Source organism: Capra hircus, chromosome 8 (genome assembly GCF_001704415.2).
Source record: "Capra hircus breed San Clemente chromosome 8, ASM170441v1, whole genome shotgun sequence".
NCBI classification, from domain to species: Eukaryota; Metazoa; Chordata; class Mammalia; order Artiodactyla; family Bovidae; genus Capra; species Capra hircus.
Genome location: NC_030815.1, coordinates 84306435 through 84325768, shown reverse-complemented (window position 1 = coordinate 84325768; position 19334 = coordinate 84306435). Strand labels below are relative to the sequence as shown.

Here is a 19334-nt window from a genome sequence, read left to right as displayed (position 1 = left end):
GGGCTTTGTTTTTTATCATCGCCGTCATCAAATATTTACAGAGGCTGACGGACATCTCAGGCAGGCCAGCCGTGAGCCAAACACCACGCTTCCCAGGACACGGGGAGCTGCAGGTGAGAAGGCGGGGCGGCGAGAGGGCTGGGGTTTCCTGCCAGGCAGCTGCTCTCTCCAACCAGAACAAGCATGCCCACTATGGGTCTGGGTCCTTGCTGTCTGGACACAGAGCCCCAGGGCAGGCTGCCTCCACGCTGACCCCACTGCAAGTACAGAAGGGCTCTCCATACTCAGGACTCCCAGGAAGTCAAGACCAAGGGCATGAGTGGGCATCCACGAGAGCCCGGGCAAGCAGGGGGCCTCATGCCGCTGAGGACAAGGAGAGAGCAGCCCCTGACCGCCACCTCCGCCTCTGCGGCCTCCCTCCAATCCGTTACAGTCCAGACTGGAAACCACCCAAGTCTGTCCACAGACTGACAGACTGAGGACACCTACACAGCAGAAAAGAGACTGGCTGTGATTGGTGCAGCCAGGGCTGAGTCCCAGAGGCATACTGGCGTGCATGGGCAGCAGACAAAAGGCTGAACATACACTGTGTGATCTACGTGCAGGAAATGTTAGGGCAGGCAGGCGATCCGTAAGATAGCAGCCGGGCAAGGGGCCCTGGGGCCGGGGTTACAGGGAAACGTCTCCTCTGCCAGGTGGGGCTCACAACACACTGACCTGCTCTGTGGGCTCCAGCAGTTTGATTTCCACGAAAATGAACGAATGCCCCTCCATCATTCAGCATTTTGTTTTCCTTTACTTTCAAACAGTATCGTGTATCCCTTTCTTTTTAAAAAACTTTCACTGTTTATTTTCATCTGCTGTTGCTTCATTTTATTTCTGACAGTTTTTTAACATGTTTTACCATTTTCCCTAAACTCACCCTGTCCTCTTCCTCTGAAGTATGCCTAGCTGATTTATTCACTTCCCAGTTTCCCTTTTAACCTTCTTTTCACAAACAGCAAATGCAGTCACCTGTGCATACCTCCCCTCAGGCTGAGCTGGGCCTGCAGCCACGACAACCAGACCCCAGCCAGGGCAGACCACCCAAGGGCCCTAAAAACCCACACTAGCTCTGCAGGTACCCCAGGGGTACTGTCCAGGGGATGTTAACCTCAAACTTGCAAAGACAACTAAGCAAGATGGGCAGAGGCAAGGCAAGCCCTCCTGAGACTGGGCCCCAAACCCCAGGAGTCAGCATAGGTAGGGAAGGTGGGTCCACTGGCCAAGAATCCCACTCACAGTCAGGGTCGCCAATGCCTGGGGACACCCCTGCCATCCCTGGAACCAGCCCCCTCTGAGGGGCTCCAAATCACTCACAGCAGCACACCTGTGCTGACAGAGGAGCCTCAGTGCTCACCATCACCCCACGGGAAAACTAGGACCCAACCGAGACATCAGGAGCCCGCCACCCTCCCCGCACAACACAGCTGCTGTCCCTCTCCGTGAAATGGAAATAACACCCCCCTGATTACCTTCTTCCCACATGGCAGCACCAGGGTCCAGACCAGTCAGCACCCACACAAGGTCCACAGTTCAGGGCCCATGTCCTCAACCCAGGGTCCTCACCCAGAAACCTCAAAGGCAGAACCACTCCAACCAGATGCCCCTAAGAAGCTTGCCAAAAGACAGATAGCCACCACTGAGGGCCACTTTTTTCCCCCTAGGAGCCCAACAGTCCAGGTGACCAAGTCAAGACTTACACTGGCAGGGGTGGGGGGAACACGACCAACCAACCCCCAGCAAACGTTAGAGCAGATCATTCTCATATGTCACAGGTCCAGTGCACAGCTAGGGAGAGGCGGGGTGCTACCTGTGTCCCCAGGGCCCGAGACAATGCAGACATCTAGACTGTTCCACAGGGTCCCCTAGAACCAGCTCACTCTGCCTGTGGCTGTGGCCATCAAGACCTAGACCTTTGGGAATCTGCTTCCAACTGGAAACACAGGATGGTCCCAAAGACCTGAGAGGACGGGGGGTGTGGGAGGCTTTCAACAGTGGCAGAGGACCCTCGCATTGCTGCTAACCAAATGACCCTGCAGTCCCCTTAAGTCAATCCTATTACCACAAAACACTTCAGGATGATAGGGTATTTCTAAAATGCAAGGACACATGGGCCCTCACCACACCCAGCAATATACCTGGGGACTACACCACTGCCCTCCCTGTCCCCCGTCCTTGCTCCTTCACCCTTCAGGCTTACAACACTTCTTCCAAAAAAGCCGAATTTATTCTCCCACTTGAAACTTTTAATTAAAGAGAAGAAATGCCTCAGAACCTGTTGGGGCAGGTGTCAGGGGATTGCTGATCTTCCTGGCTTGAGACACAGCCCAACAGCCAGCTCCTTGTGGGGTGCCCCAGAGACCACAGCAGCACCAGGGCAGAGACGCTGCATCCTCCACGGTGCAGGGGCAGGCACCCTGGCAAGTCTGGCCCCAATCTGGAGATGAGAGGGGCATGCCAAACCCTGGGCCCAGCTGTGCACAGGGCAGGGGGTGAGCCCACCCTGAACTTACCCCCGAGGGAAGAGGGAGGCTGCCAGACCCACTCATCCCTGTGGTGGGCTCTCACCAAAACTTAAGGAGGTAGAAACTGCAGGCATGCAGTGTTTCACCATCACCACACACGTTAGTACAAACGCTACAATTATGACTTTGCAAAATACCCAAGAACATAAAAAGAGAGACAAAAAGGGCACGTACCAAAGTGAAAACTGCTATGTCAGAGGAAAGACATTTGCGGCAGTTTTTCCTTTTTTAGGTTTCAGCACGGTCATGTCCATCACCCTCCCAGAAATTAGGTAGCGGGAAATGTTCCCCTAAAAGCTCACAGTGGCCTCCCCATCCACTGTCCACAACCCCCTCCATCCTCACAAGCCCGACACACTGGAGGGGCCCAGTGCCAGCACGCTGTGGGGGAGGACCGTTCTAGATGAGAACTAGCATAGCAACCAGATGCAGTGCATGACTCTTGACTGTATCCTGGATCCAAACAGGAAAACTATTAGGAAGGCACAGTCCACATCAGACGTGTGGCTGACAGCATCCGAGTTAGACCTGAGTGGGACACTGAGCTGTGGTTTTGCAGGAAAATATCCTCACTCCTATAGGAGACACGTGCTGAAGTGTTCAGGGCAAGCTGTATATGGGCCAAAATAAAACACACGCAGAGGTACAGAGACAAAGCTAACATGCCAAAATGTTAACAGCTGATAACTTCAACTCTTCTGTCCAAGTTTTTCAAAATAAAATGTTTGTGGGGAAATGTAAAGCTCAGAGAAAAAGGAAAGAGGGCACGTAGAGAGCTCCCAGGTCACAGGATCCCAGCCACAGACTCTTGGAAGTGAGAGGTGGGAGGAGTATGGCATAGCAGCCCCTGGAGGCACCTAAAAGAAGCAGAGTGTGTGGGCTGTTCTGTCCAGAAGACAGGCCCAGGTGGAGGAGGGCCTCATCAAACATGAGCACCAGTCAGATCCTGGGAGGATAAGGTAACCCAGACAGACATAGGAAGGCACCCCTCTGCACTTGCCCACTGCCTGCCACACCTTTCTACCAACAAAACCCACTGTGCCCCACCCCAGGAAACAAATCACAACCCATCTACACCATCGAGCCTTTCCCAGATGCCCTCACAACTAAAGGAGACCACACTATCTCACTGCAAACCAGAAAAACCAAAGAAGCTTACCGGCAAATATTTCCCTTTATGGATTAAAATATGGACATCTTACCTAACTGCCACCTAACCACCTACTTGCTTCCTGTCTTCACATATGGTTGTGATACCTGGAATCATGGCAGCTTTTCTGCCACCATGAGACAATGAGACAGGGGACAAATTCAACAAAGCTGAGGAAAGTACCCTATTGACACTGTTGAGTCTCTAAAGTCTTGGACTGGCCATCCCCAGATTTCAGATTCAGGGAATTATCAAAGGTCTGCCCTGCTTAGCCACACTTGGCTTACAGCTAAGACTTTTCCCAGTTTATCCACTTCTGAGAAAGCACAGAGAGAGTCAGGAAAGCAGGAGGCCTGGGAGTTGGGGGTGGACATCAGGAGGAGGACAGGTCCTTCCAGGGTAGCTTCTGGCCTGAGACAGGTAGAAACTCTCAAGGGCAAGGCCAGCTTTCCATGTTTAGATCCAAGTGCTGCCAACAGCACCAGCAGTGAGTGAGATGGGAACTCCCATGGTGTTTGAAATGAAGCCAAGACATGCCACGGGAATATACGTATCTCGACCAACAGTCAGCCAACAGGATGCCCCCCCAAAGCCCATCCTGGTCCCACGAGATGTTCAAAGAGCTAAAGAAAAGGTGGAGGGGATGCAAGGCCTCCCATGCCCCATTGAGAGCTTCACAACACAGTGAGTATTTTAAAGGCTCTGAGAAGTCCCACAATAGCAATTCATGCTTGACCCAGCATTCCCCACGCCTATGTAGTCATACCTCCCTTTCCACAGCAACCCTCTGAACACACGTGCTGTGCTATACTGAGCTGCTTGGTCGTGTCCGACTCTTTGCAACCCCATGGACTGTAACCTGCCAGACTCCTCTATCCAAGAATACTGGAGTGAGTTGCCATACCCTCCTCCAGGGGATCTTCCCAACCCAGGGATCAAACCCAGGTCTCCCGCATTGCAGGCGGATTCTTTATCATCTGAGCCACCAGGGAATGCCAAGAATACTGAAGAGTGTAACTATCCCTTCTCCAGAGGATTTTCCCAACCCAAGAATCGAAGCAGGGTCTCCTGCATTGCAGGTGGATTCTTTACCAGCTGAGCTACCAGGGAAGCCCCTGAACACACATGGAAAATGACAATCCAGGGGAGAGGCCTGAGGTATGCCACCAGCTGCTGCCCCTTAGTGTGAGCTTAGGGTGCCACCTCCCCTGAGTCTCCTTCTCATCAGTGGAAACAGAGTCCTAAGACCTCTCAAAGGTTCCAAGGACCTAATAAACTCACATACGGGTCTACACATCCATTTCAAGTTCTCCCCACACCACAGCTTCCTCCCTACCCTTGTGCCCACATCCTGCTCATGGCCAGCCGATAGTCAGGCCTGAACCTCACTGCCAAGGAGCACCCCCCCACCTGCCAAAGCCAAGTGAGGACAGCTCTGTGCAAACCACCAGAATAGAGGGGCACCAGGCCTCATCTGGCACCCCTCTTTCCTCCACAGCCTCCTCTGCCTGTGTGCCTGGGCAGGGTTCATGCCATGCCATCTTTAATTCCTGAAGCCACCAAAGAGACCCCACTCCTGAGCACCAGGGGAATATCCCAGCTCAGGAGCTGGCCATCCCTGGTCCCTAGGAGGTGGGGCATGAGGGGGTCCACTGTCTAGACCCTCCTGATTTGTGCACAAGGCATAAAGACCACTCCAGGAGCACAGAAGCTCCTGGAAGCAGATGCTTAGGGAGCCCACAATTCAAGACCACCTTGCCATGGATAGGGATACTCTGCCCAGGCTGCACTCTGCTCCCTACCTTCAGAGCACAGCTGAGCAGGGCTTTCTGGAAAACCCCTCCAAGAGGACCAGAACAGGAAGCACAAAGACAGGAATGGACCCTAAACCACAGACTCTCCTTGCAAACCAATACATAGGATTAACAAACACTCAGAAACATAAAGATAAACTTTAAAAGCAATGACACCTAGAGACTATAATGGTATTTATAAAAGCTATTTATGGGGAAACAAGAACTTGAAGGTAATATGCAAAAATAAGTAATTATAATCACTTAATTATGAGTTTTTTCATTTCTGCAAACTTCTTTAATGTAGCTGTTACACTGCTTTGTTTTGTTTTTAATTAATAAACTATTTTTTAAAGACATTCTCAGCTTATAGAAAGACTGAGCAGAAAACAGAGTTCCCCTATATGCCCTCATACCTGCACAGTATTGTCTATCATTAACACCTTGCTTTGGTGTGGTACTTTGTTATAAGTGATGTGTCAATATTGATAAATTATTATTAACTAAAGTCCATATTTTACATTTCAGTTCTCTCTTGGTGTTGCACGTTCTCTGGGTCTGGACAAATTTATGACATGTATCCATCATTATGGGCTTCCCTGATGGCTCAGGCGGTAAGGAATCTGCCTGCAACACAGGAGACCTGCATAAAGCTTTGCCTTATCCAAAAAGCCATGGAATTGGGATTATATAGTATGCAGACTTTTCAAATTGACATACTTACTTTATGCATTTCACTTACTAATATGCATTTAAGAGTCATCCATATCGATCTGAGAGAACAGCATTGAAACATGTATATTAGCATACGTGAAATAGATCACCAGTCCAAGTCTGATGTATGAAGCAGGACACTCAAAGCTGGTGCACTGGGACAACCCAGAGGGGTGGGATTGGGAGGGAGGTGGAAGGGGGTTCAGGATGGGGGACACATGTACAGCGGTGGCTGATTCACGTCAATGTATGGCAAAAACCATCACAATGTTGTAAAGTAATTAGCCTCCAATTAAAATAAATAAGTTAAAAAAAAAGATTCCCCCATATCTTTACACTGTTTGATAGTTCCTTTCTTTTTAGCACTGAATAATATTCCACTCTCTGGGTGTACTATAATTTATCTGTTCAACTACTGAAAGCTATCCTGGTTGCTTCCAACTTTTGGCAATTATGAACAAAGCTGCTACAAACATCTGCATGCTGGTTTTTATGCAGACATAAGTTTTCAACTTATCTGGGTAAATATGAAGGAGCATGGTTGCTGAATCGTATGGTAAGAGTATATGGCAGTCCTCTTTTGCATTCCCACCAGCAATAGATGAGTGTTCCACCTGTTCCACATCCTTGTTAGCATTTGATGATGCCGTGCATGCGTGTGCTAAGACACTTAAGTCTACGGGCTGTAGCCCACCAGGCTCCTCTGTTCATGGGATTCACCAGGCAAGAATACTGGAGTGGGCTGCCATGCCCTCCTCCAGGCGATCTTCTCAACCCAGGGATCGAACCCGTCTCTTGCATCTCCTGCACTGGAAGGAAGGTTCTTTACCACTACTGCCACTCAGTGATGCCATGTTCTGCATTTTGGCCTAATAGTTGTTTAGTGGTATCTCGTTTTAATTTGCATTTTCCCCAGTGAAATAAGATGTATCTGTTCAATGGTTAGTATATTTCCTTTGATGAGATGTTTGTTAAGGTCTTTATCCTACTTTTCCCTCCAGGATCTTCCCTCTGTTCTAGAAGCCAAGGTCAGAAACAAGGAGAAGACTGTGGGTCTATGTTCACCTTCCCTGACTCATAAAAAAACACAGTTGACCCATTTTTTAATCTGGTTGTCTGATTTCTTACTGTTAAGTCTTAAGAGTTAAGAGCCCCCGTATTCTGGGGCTTCCCTGGTGGCTGAGATGGTGAAGAATCTGCCTGCAATGCAAGACTCCCTGGTTCCGGGTAACAGCCCTTTATCAGATATGCATTTGGCAAAGATTTCCTCCTAGTCTGCATTTTGTTTTCTCATTCACTTATAGGCCTTTGCAGAGCAGAAGTTTTTCATTTTAATGAAGTTGAACTTAAAAAGTGTTTCCTTCACAGATCATATCTTTGGTGCTGTATCTAAAAAGTAATTGTCAAACTCAGTGTCACCTGTTTTCTTCTATGTGATCCTCCAGGAGATTTGTAGTTCTGTGTTTTAGATTTAAGTCTATGAGCCATTGTGAGTGAACTTTTTTGAAAGGTATAGAGTCTGAGCACAGATTCCTTTTTTTGTATGTGGATGTCCAGTTGTTCCAGCAATGTTTGTTTAAACGACCCATTTTTCTCCATTGGGTTGCCTTTGCTCCTTTGTCAAAGGTCAGGTCATATATTTATTTGCATTTCTTTCTGGGCTCTCTATTCTGTTTCAATGATCTATTTCTCTATACCACATTGCCTCTTTTATTCAATTCTTTTTTAAAAACTTTAACATTTACTTAGAGAATGCTGACATAAATCGAAGGCAGTGATCAAGTATTCCAGAAAATCTTAGAATTTAAGTCAGGAGCAGATCTGGATTTGAAAACTATTTGAAGGATGAAAACCCACAGCTGACTCAGGAGGCCAACCTCAGACAGACTGGGCTTCGGCATCCTCACCAAGGGAGCCTCTCCACCCAAAACACAGCTCCTGCATTGTCTGTGCCCAGAAGCAGATCCTAATCTGTTTCTGGGAGAGTGCAGCTGCTTCGTTCACACCCTTTCCTTATCTGCAGCTCAGATGATAAGATGGCAGCAGTCAGGTGTTCAGGCAGAGGCACAGGCCCTCCAGCCTCAGGCAAGCCTCCCTGCTCCTCCAGATAGAGCTTGCTCTCCACCTCAAGCTCAGCTTCTTAAAACTGTTTAGACCAACACGCATGGGTCCAAAGGTAGCTCAGATGGCAAAGCATCTGCCTACAATGCGGGAGAGCTGGGTTCGAACCCTGGGTCGGGAAGATCCCCTGGAGAAGGAAATGGCAACCCACTCCAGTATTCTTGCCTGGAAAATCCCATGGACCGAGGAGCCTGGTAGGCTACAGTCCATGAGGTTGCAAAGAGTCAGACACGACTGAGGGACTTCACATGGGGTGAGAAGAGTGCCTGCTCTACGTTCAGTGCTGAATGTACTTCTCCACACTCCCCATAACCCTGTGAGGGTTGGCTAGCACTATCTTCATTGTACAAAGAGGCAGGCGCCCTCTCTATGGCCTTTCTGCTGGGAAGCTGTGGGGCTGGGACCCAAATGCAGCAGGGTACCTTGCTCCCAGAGTGGGTTCACACAGTGTGCCCTGCCTTCCTACCACCTCAGGCAGATGCCAGCACCAATCTCACTGTTCAGCCAAGGCAGACCACAAAGGAGATCCAAGCCCATGGCCCAAACTCCTGCAGGACTGGGTCAAGTTCTCCTGCTTCAAAGTGGTGACCTGGAGCTCTGTGGTGTCACCTCCGGCATCATCCAGCTCCAACCCAAGCCAACAACCCCAAGAGATGCCTACAGCCAGGCAGAGGGCTACTAGAGTCAGCCATTCTGAAAGGTGAGTGGCAAGCACCCAACAAGGCCAGCCAGCCCAGGGCCGCAGGACAGTCTCTCCACAGACTCACTCTCTTGCCTCCTGCATTCTTCTCGCAAACACCCCCTCCTCCGAGAGAACTTGGCTCTCCCATCAAGATGCTCCTGTTCACTGTAGTATCCAGGGCTGGAACCAGCTCATGTGCTCAAAAAACGCCAACTGAACCAATAAACCACACCACCCTGCACTGCTGAGCCCAGACACAAGACCCAGCATTGGGAACCTTCTTGAACATCCACTCTCTGCCCTCCTCTCAGCAATTCTTTCTCTTGCCACCATCCTATTCCAGCTTAACGTAACAGTCCACCAGCAAAGCTTCACCCACCTCAGACTTACACCCCAGCTACCACCTGAAATGGCACAGGGGGCGGAGAAATGCCCACTACCCCTCCACTCAAGTTAGACAGTCTGAGGATCCTCCCTCTGGGCTCCAAGTCACTGGGCAATTCAGGCCTGAAACGCTCAGCCTGGTATATGCCAGAGCCCTGAGAACACCTTGGGACACACATACTTAGCCAGAGAAGCAGCTTCTTCCAATGGGGAATGAGCCACAATGCCCAATGTGCCCACAGTGGTGACCCACAGTTCAGGCTGCTTGTCCATCACTGCTGACCACACTCTGACCACACCCCCAACAAAGCCTGGGGACAGGGGAGGCCCCTCTGGGTTCTGGACGTGGACACTTCAGCACTGGTGGGCCCCTCCCCAGTGCATTCCACAGGCTTCTCAGGCAACTGGCACCCACCTTTCTCACCAACCAGACCAGAACTGTGGTCAAGGTGGCACATGGAACGTCATTTGAGAAAGCAAATTCAGTGCCAACACCCAGCTGCTTTCAAAATATACCTCTCACAACAAAATTAAGCTCTTAAAAGATTTCTTTTTTAATAAAAATAAAAAAGTACAGTGACTGCCAATCAAATTGAGCTGAGCCCTTTCTAAGCACCCCTGGTGGCTCAGACAGTAAAGAATCCGCCTGCAATTAAGGAGACCTGGGTTCAATCCCTGGCCTGGGAAGATCACTTGGAGAAGGGCATGGCTTCCCAGTATTTTTGCCTGGAGAACCCCCATGGACAGAGGAGCCTTACAGTCCATGGGGTCACAAGGTGTCCGACACAACTGAGGGACTAAGCACAGCACCCAAGCATCCTACTACAGCAAGCAAGCACCATCTCCTCTGCACATCCCCTTGACTCCCCATGTCAGCCGGATCCGGCTGCTTGTGGCTCCTCTGAAAGCAGATGAGGCAGCACCTGAGTCTGCTTTGGAGGCCACAGGGAACACCTCTCAATCCCAGGCCTGAGGTTGCCCAGCACAGCAGGACAGTGCCTGGTCTGTCCATGAAAGATGACGGTACGCTTGTATGATCAGAGTATGAGTTCAGCACCCAGTACAGCCATGGGAGAGGTTCCAGGCCACACCAACGGCAGGAAGACCTGGTCACCCTTTGAGGACAGTAAGGGGACCAGCATCCTCAAATGGCTGCACCCGACAGACCCCTAGAAGCATTATCCACATCCGGGGTGCGGGGAGGCGAATGGGACAGAGGTCTGGCTGGAGTGGGTGGGTTGGGAACACAAGTCCTCCACGGCCACAGGAAGGAGATGGCAGTAGGTCCTGCGGTCCTCACGACTCTCAGGCCTGGAGTCCAGGCCATCACCAGCCCATGGGGGTACAGTCACCTCTGGACAGTACCAACCAGCAGGACAGCTTCATGATGACACCTGAGGGACCCAGGCACCCGTCCCTGGCTGATGGGGACTCAGGCCCTATGGTATCTCTTTAGGGCTCCCATGGCCCTCAAAGCCCCTTCAAGTACTCCAGAAAGGTCAAGACCTGACACCTCCATGAGGCAAAATGTCTCCCGCACTGGCGCAGGCCAGGAACAAGAGCAGGAAACATGAGCTCCAGGTGGAATCCCCCGGAGGCAGTGCCCAGCCCTGTAACAGCAGCTTTCTGTGGGGAGGAGGAAGCACACGGCACCTGAGACCTGTCTCCCTGGATGCAGGGGCCTGCTGACGGGAGGGGCAGTACTGACCAAGGGGGCTGAAAACCAAGGTTCCTTCCAAGTTCTCGAGAAAGAGGCTTAAGCAGGTGGTCCAAAGGCCATCTCCCACGAGGCTTCTGGACACTGGCTGGGATCTGGGGTGGCTGCATTTTCTCTGCTCCGAGGCCCCGCCCATGGCTCGGCGGCATCAGCAGGTGAAACAGGGTGCCTGGGTCACTTGGGACCATGTCAGTGATCCACATCTATCCTTCCACGGCAACCCAGAGTCAACCAGAAGCCCCAGCTATCCCATGCACTGTCTGACAGGATGGGGTCTGAGAGGGGCCAGAGCTGGCCACACAGACGTGGGAAACGTGAGTTAAAGCCAGTGGTTCTAGGTCCCTGTTGCTACTGTAACATGTCCTGGTGCCAGAAATACACGTTCATTGAAAATAAAACAGAAGGGGAGGTAATACTTTAAAATGGCTTCCCCCTCAAAATCTGTATCAGTTCTGAATGTCTGGAGAATTCAGGAGGTAAAAACATATCGTTGCGCTTCACTGTGACGTGAACACATATTGCTCTTTCCGCAAAGCTCTTTCAAAACTAAATTCTAGAAGGAAACTGGAAGTCATGGGGATCTTACATCCTCCAAGCCAGACTTATTAGGTCCAAAAATGCAGCCTTTCCTTCCCTTGGTAGGGAACCCTGGAAAAATCAAATAGGCGACACTGTCTCAGTTCTGGGGGAGGCAGGCAGGTGCCAACATCTCCCACGACCCCAAGGTTGAGAGGAGGAAGCAGACTTTTGAGGGTTGATTTCCAGGGCATTCCAAAGCTGCCTGCTGAGAAGCCTGTGGGGACTGGGGAAGGGAGGGTTGGAGAGCAGGAGGAATCCTGCAAAGCACCCCGAACTGAAGGCAATGCTCCCGGCAACCCACCCTCCCCGGAGCCCTGATGCCGGGGAATTCTGGGTGCTGGGTGGAAGATGAACATCTCCACCCTGTGCACTCGGAAACCCCTTCCCCACACACAAAGCCAGCAGGCCACTTGTCACCCTCCCCGGTGCTTGGTGATCTAAGAGGACTGACTCGGCATCTTGCCCTCCACCCTTCTCTCCTCTCCTAAGGACGGCTGGTGGCCTCTTCCCACAACGCTGCCATCCCTTCTATCATCTGGATCCTCACAGGTGACCTTGGTGGGTGCTCAACAACCAAATGAGGGTGACAGCAGCCTCCTGTTTAGTAAAGAGGAGAGTACACACAGCAGACGCCTGGCTGCTGCCCTAAGCTGGGTCCCAGCCCCATTTGGTATAAAACCCTCTCAGACCCGCCCAGCAGAAAGCAGCTGAACCCAAATGCTGCACCATCAGCCCTCTTTTTAGCGGAGATACAGGAACAGTTTTCTGGCTGGCATGGGGCCCCCAGTAATTACTGTAGAAGAAGCAAAACCAGACAGAGTAGAAGCCAAATCTCCCACCTTCCCACTCCCACCAAGAGGACAGGAGGAAAAGCCCCCTGGATAGCTACACTCTGGTGCCGCTCTGCTCAGGGACCCAGAGGCAGAACAGCTTGCCTTGCCTTAAAGGGAATGGGAATTAACAACCTCCTCCAAGGGTCACATGAGCCTGCAGCGCCTCAGCGAGATCAGCTGGGCTTTGCTGCTGAGGTCTAACTCAGCTCCTGCCTGCTGCAGCACCCCACTCCTGTCCTCTACCCTGCAGAGGCATTCCGTGGCAGAGCACCAGTGGGTGCCTGGAGCACCACACGAGAGGCCACTTGGCTAGCGTAAGAAGGGAGGGAGGGAGGGAAGGCACATGACCGCACTCTAGAATCAGGAGTCCTTTTTCCTCTCCCATCTTCCCTTTCCGGGTCCCCTCTCTCCTATGTGTTCACACACAGCAGTGATGCCCAGCCCACGACTGTGCCATCCCGGCACACCATCCCGAGGGCCCCAGACCACAGACTACTGAGGCCAGCCCTCAGCAGGGCCCAGAACCTGCAGCCATGAGGGATAGGGTCTCAATAGAACACCACTGGCTTCACCATGAAAAACCTGTATTTCCACCAAAGAACCAAGGAGCTGTGGGGAAGGGTAGGCTCCAGAGCTCTTTGTGTCAGGAGAAAGGCTGAAGACAGGTGGACACTGGACACATTAGCCAGCTCCACACACACACACACACACACACACACACGCCACCCTGCAGGGGCCCAGAGGACAAAGCAACCAAATCCCATTTCTGAGCCAAAAAGGAAAGCTGCCTGCAGTGTGGCAGGCAGCCTGCGTCAGGACTGGCAGGCCCAGCTATTATAACTTTACAGGGTGCTGAGGTAGGCTTACACCCTCACGGCCAGCTCTCGCATAGGCCAGCCCAGTGCCTGACAGCTGTTCCCCCAAACAAGGGAGGGCCCATAAACACCCACTGTGACAGGCGCTGCCCCAGCTTCCAGGACTGGCCCAGGGCAGCTTGAGTTACCATTTATATAATCTTCTAGGGCTGGGGCTGACACAGCCAACAGGAGGGCAAGGTTATGAAAAATGCATGTCCAGAGCCTTTATATCCACAAAAACAAAACAAAACAAAACCAAACCCCACCTGCATTTTGCGTGACTTAACTTTAGGACTTCTCACACATCCACATCGTGAACTAACTAGTGACAACACCTCCAAGTTTTGTCCCCCAGGCCTCACTGTAGACAGACCCTAGGTCAAAGGAAGCCCCTCAGATATCCCCAACTAGGGCGTGTACACTCTGCAAGATACAGGAAGGTGTTCATTTATGAGCAGCTGAGAGTCCCCCAAACCACCCTGTGACCACTTGGACACAGGGCTCTGAAGCCCCCACACCCACTGTCTGTGTCAGTACAGCCCAGAAGAGCAGCACTAACACACACTGGAAGACACACCCTCCAAGTGCCCACTCTTCATCATGGGCTCACATCGTGCCAGTCACACACCGCACACTGGGAGGTCCGACCTCCATCACCCAAACCTTCACCACACAGACCGCCAGCACAACCAACCACCCACACAGAGAGTGACAGACAGACGGCCGCCGCCAGGGTTGGCTTAAGCCAGGCATGGCGCCATGCCGGAACTGCACTCACCCACCACCCACCTGCGGCCAGCGCATCCCTCACCTGCAGCTCGCACCAGGCTACCTCCACCCAGGTCTCCGTATCCAGCCCCTTATAGACCGTCTTGAAAGAGCCGCGGCCAAGCTCAATGTCAAACTTGAGGAACCGGCCATCCAGGGAGGTGGCCACAGCCTTCAGGTCGTCCTCGTCGTCTTCCTCCTCCTCGGGCTCCTCCCGGCGTGCGCGCCCGAGCTCCGGCCTGGCCTCGGGAGCCCCCGTGTCCTCCTTCCTCGTGGCCGCTGTCTCCTCTCGGGGACCGCCGTCGGGGGCGGGCACGGGAGCGGGCGCGGGGTCCGGGCCGGGTTCCTGCGCTCCCGCCGGCTCCAGGCCGGGGTCGGCAAGGTTGCTCGGCGGCGCAGCAGGCGCGGCGGGCGCCGGGGCGGCCGGGCGACCTCGGGCGCGCTCGGCGATGAGGCGGCGCGTCTTGCATAGCAGCAGCACCCTGCGCTGCAGCGGCTGCGGGGGCTGCGCGCCCGGCGCCTCGGCAGCCTCCAGGCCCGGCGGCTCCTCCTGATCAGACTCCACCACGCTGCGCCGCAGGAAGCGCTGGGGCCCCGGCCGCGCCGCCCGCACCCGCGGCACTGCCGCGGGCTCCGCCATGCCCGCGGGCCCCGCACCGCGCCCGGCCTCCATCAGTGCGCCCGGGGCGTTTCGGCGGCCGCCATCGTCGTCCATCTCTGCGGGCAAGGACACACAGCGCTGTGTGAGTGCTGGCCTCGCCGCACCTGCCCGGGCCGCGGGATGAAACAGCACCGCCCCAGAGTCCGCACCCTGCCCTCCCTGGCCGCGGAGGGAGACCTGCCGAGCTGTCCGTGGGGAGTGGCTGCAGACCCGACCCGGAGGCCGGGTTGGGTGGGAGGGGGCCGTGCCCTGCTCCGGCCTGGGCCGCGGAGGAGCCCTGCAGGGCTGTCTCACGGGGGACCGGGGAAGGCTGCAGAGGGGACCAGGAGGCCGAGGAGAGCACACCTGTGCCCTGCCCAACCGCGGGGAAAGGGGCCTATTGGGATGTCCCTGGGAGGTGGAGATGGTGAAGACCGAACCGGGAGGCCGGGGCTGGGGGAGTGGGGGCGCCGTGCCCTGCTCAACCCTGGGCCGGGGAGGGGTGAAGGAGATTGGGGAAGAAGGAGGTACTGGCCAGGCGGCGGCTCCACAAAGGACGCGGCCCGGGGCGCAGGAGGGGCGCGCGGGGAGGGGGCTGCGGCGACGCGGCGCGCACACAAAGGCAGCGGGCGGGGGGCTCTGCACTCACAGGGCGAACGGGCGCCGTCCATGCCCGCGGCCCGGCAGCAGGGTCGAGCGAGGCCGCTCTCAGGGCCGTGATCCGCGCTCGGTCTGGGTAGCTTTCAGGGCCCGGGTCCGCGCTCCAGGCCCGGGTCACCCTCGGCACCAGGGCGCGACGCTACTCCCTCTGGCCGGCCGGCGCCGGGGCCGCGCTCCCGCGTGCTGCTCCGGCTCCGCGCGGCTGCGCTCCGGCACGGGATCCGACCCGGCGCGCGAGGAGGGCGGGGCATTCGGCTGCCCGCCCCCGGCCGGCGCGGCGGGGCGGGGCCTGGCACGCCCACCTGTCCTCGGGCGCGCGCGGCCACCTGCAGGCCAGCCCCCGGGGCCGCGCAGGCCCGCTGCAGCCCTCTTGTTCTCCCTCCAGGGGGCACTGCTGGCCTCTGAGGATCTTAGGAATGCCTCACCGGACTGCTGGCCGCGAGTGGTCTGTTATACCCCCTGCAGAAATGGCTTGACCATCCTAGTTTGTCCGCCTTTTGGAAAGGCTGCCGATTTCATCAAGATTCAATCAGTCCAGGAAGACATCCTAAATTACAAGCCTATCCTTTTCAAGCCTGTCCATGACGGACGAGCCTAGGCCTATCAAGGGATGAAGCTAAGCATGTTCCAGACACACATGCAAGTCAGTCTGGCTTCCTCCGTTCTCCCTAGGACATGCTGGTGGCATGCGGGCATCATGCCTGCCCGGTGATGGAGGAGATGACAGGCAATTCATGTCATCGCTGGCAGACCACTGCCCACCCACACCTGGCAGATGTACATAATATGACAGCAAGTATCCCCATACATCGAAGGGGCAACTTAAATGCTGGGGGATCGAAGAGAACCTGTCCCTGACCGAGTGCTCTGAGCTTGCTTTCTGTGCCCTTAGGGGTACTTCTGGGCAGCCCTGCTTGCCTGACTTTCGTTGACAGGGAGCTCACTCTCTCTGCTGACCCATGACCCATGAGTACACAGCTAAGCAGCTAGTGGACATGTTGCAGTTTGCTCATCCATGAGATTAACATAATGGTTAGTCACAGCTGGTATTCAACAAATGCTTACAGAATGGGAGGAGTGGAGACAAGGCCTACCCTCTGCCTCTGCTCCAACCAGTTCCCAGCACAGCCCACTGATAGGAAGGTCAGGGTCTGGCCTTGCCCCCAGGGAGCCCAGTCAAGGTGCACTGAGACGACCCAGAGAGATGGCACGGGGAGGGAGGAAGGAGGAGGGTTCAGGATGGGGAACACGTGTATACCTGTGGTGGATTCATGTTGATGTATGGCAAAACCAATACAATATTGTAAAGTAATTAACCTCCAATTAAAATAAATAAATTTATATTTTTTAAAAAAGAGGTACTTTTGAGGGTGGGCCTGCCTTTAAGTGGGCTCAGACAGCCTGGGGTCAGTCTAGCGGTCAGACCCAGTGCAGCCAGGCCACTTCCCTGAGTGCCCCCCACAGGCTACTGCATGGGGAGGCAGTCCCTCACTTGATGACTATGTGGGGTCCACCCCAGGCACAGGTGATATAGTGGAGAGCCAGGTCCCATAAGGGGATGGGGCAAATGAGGGGACTGTGTCAGGAGAGCAGAATTGGGGTAATGGGGGCAGAGCAGACTTCTTGGGGACTGAAGAACATATGCTGGGACAGGGAGATGGAGTCGGGGCATATGGGACTCCCAGGCTTGAGCTCCGAGGCCCTGGAGGCTCCTGCAACTGAAGGTAAATGGTGGGGCACCTGGGGCTCTGGCTCCTTGGGGAAGTCTCCCCATCCAGTGGGGGCCGAGCAGTTCTATAATGCATTGTTTTCTTCTTTTATAATAAGATGATATAACATTTCTTTTACTCCCAAATTTGAAAATATGTGTTGATTTTTTTAAATAACAACTTTATTAGGATATAATTTAGTTACCATGAAATTCACTCTTTTAGAGTGTACAAGTCAGTGATTTTTACTATATTCACAGAGTTGTGTGACCATCACCACTGTCTAATTACAGAACATTTTTATCACCTCCAAAAGAAACCCATGCCCATTAGCAGTCACTCCACATTACCCCTTTCTCAGTCCCAGGCTAGCAGTGATCTACTTTCTATCTCTATAGATTTGCTAATTTATAACATCACATATGAGCTTTCCCAGTGGCTCAGTGGTAAAGAATCTGCCTGCCAATGCCAGAGATGCAAGTTCCGTCCCTGGATCAGGAAGATCCCTTGGAGACGGAAATGGCAACCCACTGCAGTGTTCTTGCCTGGAAGATCCCATGGAGAGAGGAACTTGATGGGCTACACAGTGCATGGGGATGCAAAAAAGTCAGACATGACTTAGCAACTAAATAACAGCACCATCACATAGAAATGGAATCATACGACAGTACTTTGTGACTGGCTTCTTCCATTCAGCATATACAGATGCAGATGGCACCACTGACTCAATGGACATGAATTTGAGCAAACTCAGGGAGATAGTGAAGGACAGGGAAGCCTCAGTTCAGTCGCTCGGTCATATCCAAGTCTTTGCCACCCATGGACTGCAGCCCACCAGGCTTCCCTGTCTATTACCAACTCTCGGAAAGGAAGGGAAGCCTGGTGTACTACAGTTCATGGGGTCACAGAGAGTCGGACACAACTTGGCAACTGAACAACGACAACAAGTGTGACTTCAACTGCGCCACCTGTAGCAGGCACGTCTTTCCATATGCAACTGTCCACTCAGAAGATGCTCATCAGGCTTGCATCAAATAACTGAATAACGATTCAAACCTTTTTCCCCTGTGCAGCGAATGACTTAAATTTATTTAACTTTACTCAGCTTGGCTGGTACCAGATGCTACATCATATATCCGTGTGGGTTCAGTCCAGAGAACACGGCTTTAGCCCTCAGATATCCTGAATGTGCAAGTGTTTGAAATCCTCTCCCTATGACCCTGCTGTGAAGTGAGCCTGCCTCCAGGTGTGGGAGATTGTGTCAGCCCTCAGTCTCCCATCAGGGACCACCCCCAAACTGCACAGCTCACTTCCTGACCCCAGGCTTTTTTTTTTTTTTAATGAATTCAACTTTTAGAAACAGTTTATTTCCATTTTATGATTAAGAGTCTGAAGAAGAACAGCTAAGACCATTCAATGATCATTCCTACCCATTCAGTGGCCTGAGCTGTGTGCAGATCAGTCTCAGCGGGAACTACTAGGTGGGCACAGAGGGAACCTGCACACTTTCAGACCAGCCTTCACCCTCGGCAGGAGTCATGGTAAATTCTGGAGCTGAAGCAGTGCATTCAGCTCCCAACCATCATCCTTGGTCACAGCCTGCCCTTCATTCTCTGTCTCTGGTGGAAATAGATGGAGTGTGGCCCAACTCCTGGTTGCACAAAAGAGATGATGCTTGTGTCCACCACCTGAGACCCACTGAATGAGCACTCTTTTTGTGCCTCAGAGCAGGATTGACTTTGCTTTGTAAGAAGAGGGTCCTCATGGCTCTAGAGACCTGCATGGATCATAGGGAAAAGGGCAGAAGAAAACACAGGCTATTTTCCATGTTTTCATCTCTCCTAAAGCCCCAGGAATTTGAATCAGGGATCTTGAGTGACATTGTTGTTGTTCAGTTGCTAAGTCATGTTCGGCTTTTTGCAACCCCATGAACTGCAGTGTGCCAGGCTTCCCTGCCCTTCATTATCTCCCTGAGTTTGCTCAAACTCATGTTCATTGAGTCAGTGATGCCATCCAACCACCTCATCCTCTGCTGCCCTCTTCTCCTTTTGCCTTCAATCTTTCCCAGCTTCAGAGTTTTTTCTAATGAATCAGTTCTTTGCATCAGGTGGCCAAAGTATTAGAGCTTCAGCTTCAGTCCTTCCAATGAATATTCAGGGT

At 53.1% G+C, this 19334-nt stretch overlaps 1 protein-coding gene across 1 annotated transcript in view; it reads right to left on the bottom strand.

Moving 5' to 3' along the window:
- Positions 1-15675, bottom strand: part of WNK2 (WNK lysine deficient protein kinase 2) — a 147409-nt gene extending 131734 nt beyond the window's left edge. Inside the window, 2 exon segments of the mRNA XM_018052501.1 lie at positions 14209-14882; positions 15455-15675. Coding sequence (XP_017907990.1) covers positions 14209-14880 — 672 coding nt within the window. The 5' untranslated portion in view covers positions 14881-14882; positions 15455-15675.